At 42.0% G+C, this 2,156-nt stretch overlaps 1 protein-coding gene across 1 annotated transcript; it reads left to right on the forward strand.

Moving 5' to 3' along the window:
- Positions 1-353: 353 nt before the first annotated feature.
- On the forward strand, positions 354-1,821 carry LOC145096928 (putative isoaspartyl peptidase/L-asparaginase 2). The gene is made up of 4 exons (XM_079034317.1): positions 354-609; positions 708-941; positions 1,018-1,104; positions 1,189-1,821. Exons 1-4 carry the CDS (start codon positions 448-450, stop codon positions 1,684-1,686), a joined length of 981 nt encoding a protein of 326 aa, XP_078890443.1. The 5' UTR covers positions 354-447; the 3' UTR covers positions 1,687-1,821.
- The last annotated feature ends 335 nt before the right edge of the window (positions 1,822-2,156 follow it).

Below are 2,156 nucleotides of genomic sequence, written 5' to 3' on the forward strand. Positions count from 1 at the left end.
AATTCTTCTAAATACTTGACTAATTTTTTATTAATTTTAAGAAAATTATAAACAAAACTAACCTATTTATTTTTTCCTCAATATTTTTAACTTTTCTAAGATAATACAAAAATGGTTGGTATCTTTTGTCTATAATCATTTACCATTGAAGAATCTGGTGCATGCTGGGCCCACATTATACGAGGGATCTGAATGTAGGAAAACATCTCCAAAACGAAAAAGACTTTGTAGGCTCTTCGAAACAGACACGTGAGACTTCCCACGTGTCTGGAACTGCCTACAAATTACATATATTTCTTACATTAAAGAATTCAATTGAATCAAATATTTGAAATCCGCAGCCACCCTATAAATACCGCCGTTCACCACCGTCTTCATCGCACACTCCGCTCACTCGCACACAAACCTAAACTAGATTTAGTGTTTGTGTGTCAGACAAGCGTAAAAATGGTAGGGTGGGCCATAGCCGTGCACGGCGGTGCCGGTGTCGACCCTAACCTCCCAACCGAACGCCAAGAACAGGCCAAACAACTCCTCGCTCGCTGCCTCAATCTCGGCATATCCGCTCTTCGGTCCTCGGCTTCCGCCATTGATGTCGTTGAACTTGTCGTATGATTATGAACCATTATTCCCTTGATAAACTAATTTCGTTTTCCTTTTAATTGGATTCGTTAACTGATTCGCGAATAATATGTATAACGGTGTAGGTTCGTGAATTGGAAACGGACCCGATATTTAATTCCGGCCGTGGATCTGCACTGACGGAGAAAGGAACGGTGGAGATGGAAGCCAGCATCATGGATGGGCCTCGCCGGAGATGTGGAGCGGTGTCCGGTCTAACCACCGTTAAGAACCCCGTCTCCCTCGCTCGCCTTGTCATGGACAAATCCCCCCACTCGTATCTCGCATTCTCCGGCGCCGAGAGCTTCGCTAAACAAATGGTACCTTTACTTTCTTCGTCTACTTGCATTTCACACTACAAATTCATCTCGCTAAAGAAATGTGATGTTTTTGAAGGGTGTGGAAAGGGAGGAAAATGATTACTTTATCACCCAAGATAACGTCGGAATGCTAAAACAAGCGAAGGAAGCAAACTCCATTGTGGTAACTATAATCAAATACCAATTTAAAGATAAAAACTAACATTATGATGTTTGTGTAAGTAATAAAACTATTTTTTATTCTTAGTTTGACTACAGAATCCCGACGAATGGATTCGAATCATGTGGGGTCGAGGTTGAAAGTCCGATACAGATGAACGGTCTTCCGATCAGTGTCTACGCACCGGAGACAGTAGGGTGCGTGGTGGTTGACAGCCAAGGTCGTTGTGCCGCCGCAACATCCACCGGAGGGCTGATGAACAAGAGAACTGGGAGGATCGGTGACTCTCCTCTGATTGGTGCAGGGACCTACGCATGTGATTTATGTGGTGTTTCTTGTACTGGAGAAGGGGAGGCGATAATCCGGGCAACCCTTGCAAGGGAGGTGGCTGCGGTGATGGAGTATAAAGGGTTGGGTTTGCAGGAAGCGGTGGACTTTGTGATAAAAGAGAGGTTGGATGAAGGGAAAGCAGGGCTGATAGCGGTGTCGAATAAGGGTGAGGTGGCTTATGGATTTAACTGTGTAGGAATGTTCAGAGGGTGTGCCACTCAAGATGGGTTTATGGAGGTTGGCATCTGGGAGTGATGAGCTCAAGTTTTAGATCTCCTAGTTACTAACTAAAAGTAGTAATCTTTTAATTGTAATAAAATTCAAGGGTCTATCTCTTTTGGTTGTTTTGTTAATTACCCAATCTATGTTTAAGAAGTTTGCTTGTGTTTATTTGAGGTTTTTCAGTCTTCTATCAGTATTTTATTTGACATGTAAATAACAAAACCAAACATCAAGGCCTTTATAACTAGAAACCAAAATATTGGAGACAATCATGCACACGTTTTCTTCATTATTTTAGTTTTGTATATCTATCACGTTACATACATCTTTTGCAAGAAATGATAGGGGGTACAATCGGTCTTCTAAAAGATGTGTCAATGCGTTTCATGGCATGAGGCGTGATTTTGTCGTTACGAAAAGCTTCGTAACATTGCTATTAGGTGTGACATGTGACAAGAGGTGATCTGACATGCTATGACGCATTATGGTATGTTATGATGCAT

The sequence above is a fragment of the Lactuca serriola genome, chromosome 4 (genome assembly GCF_051521515.1).
Source record: "Lactuca serriola cultivar US96UC23 chromosome 4, Lser_US96UC23_V15, whole genome shotgun sequence".
In the NCBI taxonomy this organism is placed as follows: Eukaryota; Viridiplantae; Streptophyta; class Magnoliopsida; order Asterales; family Asteraceae; genus Lactuca; species Lactuca serriola.

Bases quoted from the DNA above. Each gene is read 5' to 3' on its own strand.
- LOC145096928 (XM_079034317.1), top strand. From the start codon at position 448: ATGGTAGGGTGGGCCATAGCCGTGCACGGCGGTGCCGGTGTCGACCCT. The intron at 942-1,017 runs GTACCTTTACTT...ATGTTTTTGAAG, and splicing joins AGAGCTTCGCTAAACAAATG to GGTGTGGAAAGGGAGGAAAA. The intron at 1,105-1,188 runs GTAACTATAATC...TTTTATTCTTAG, and splicing joins AGGAAGCAAACTCCATTGTG to TTTGACTACAGAATCCCGAC.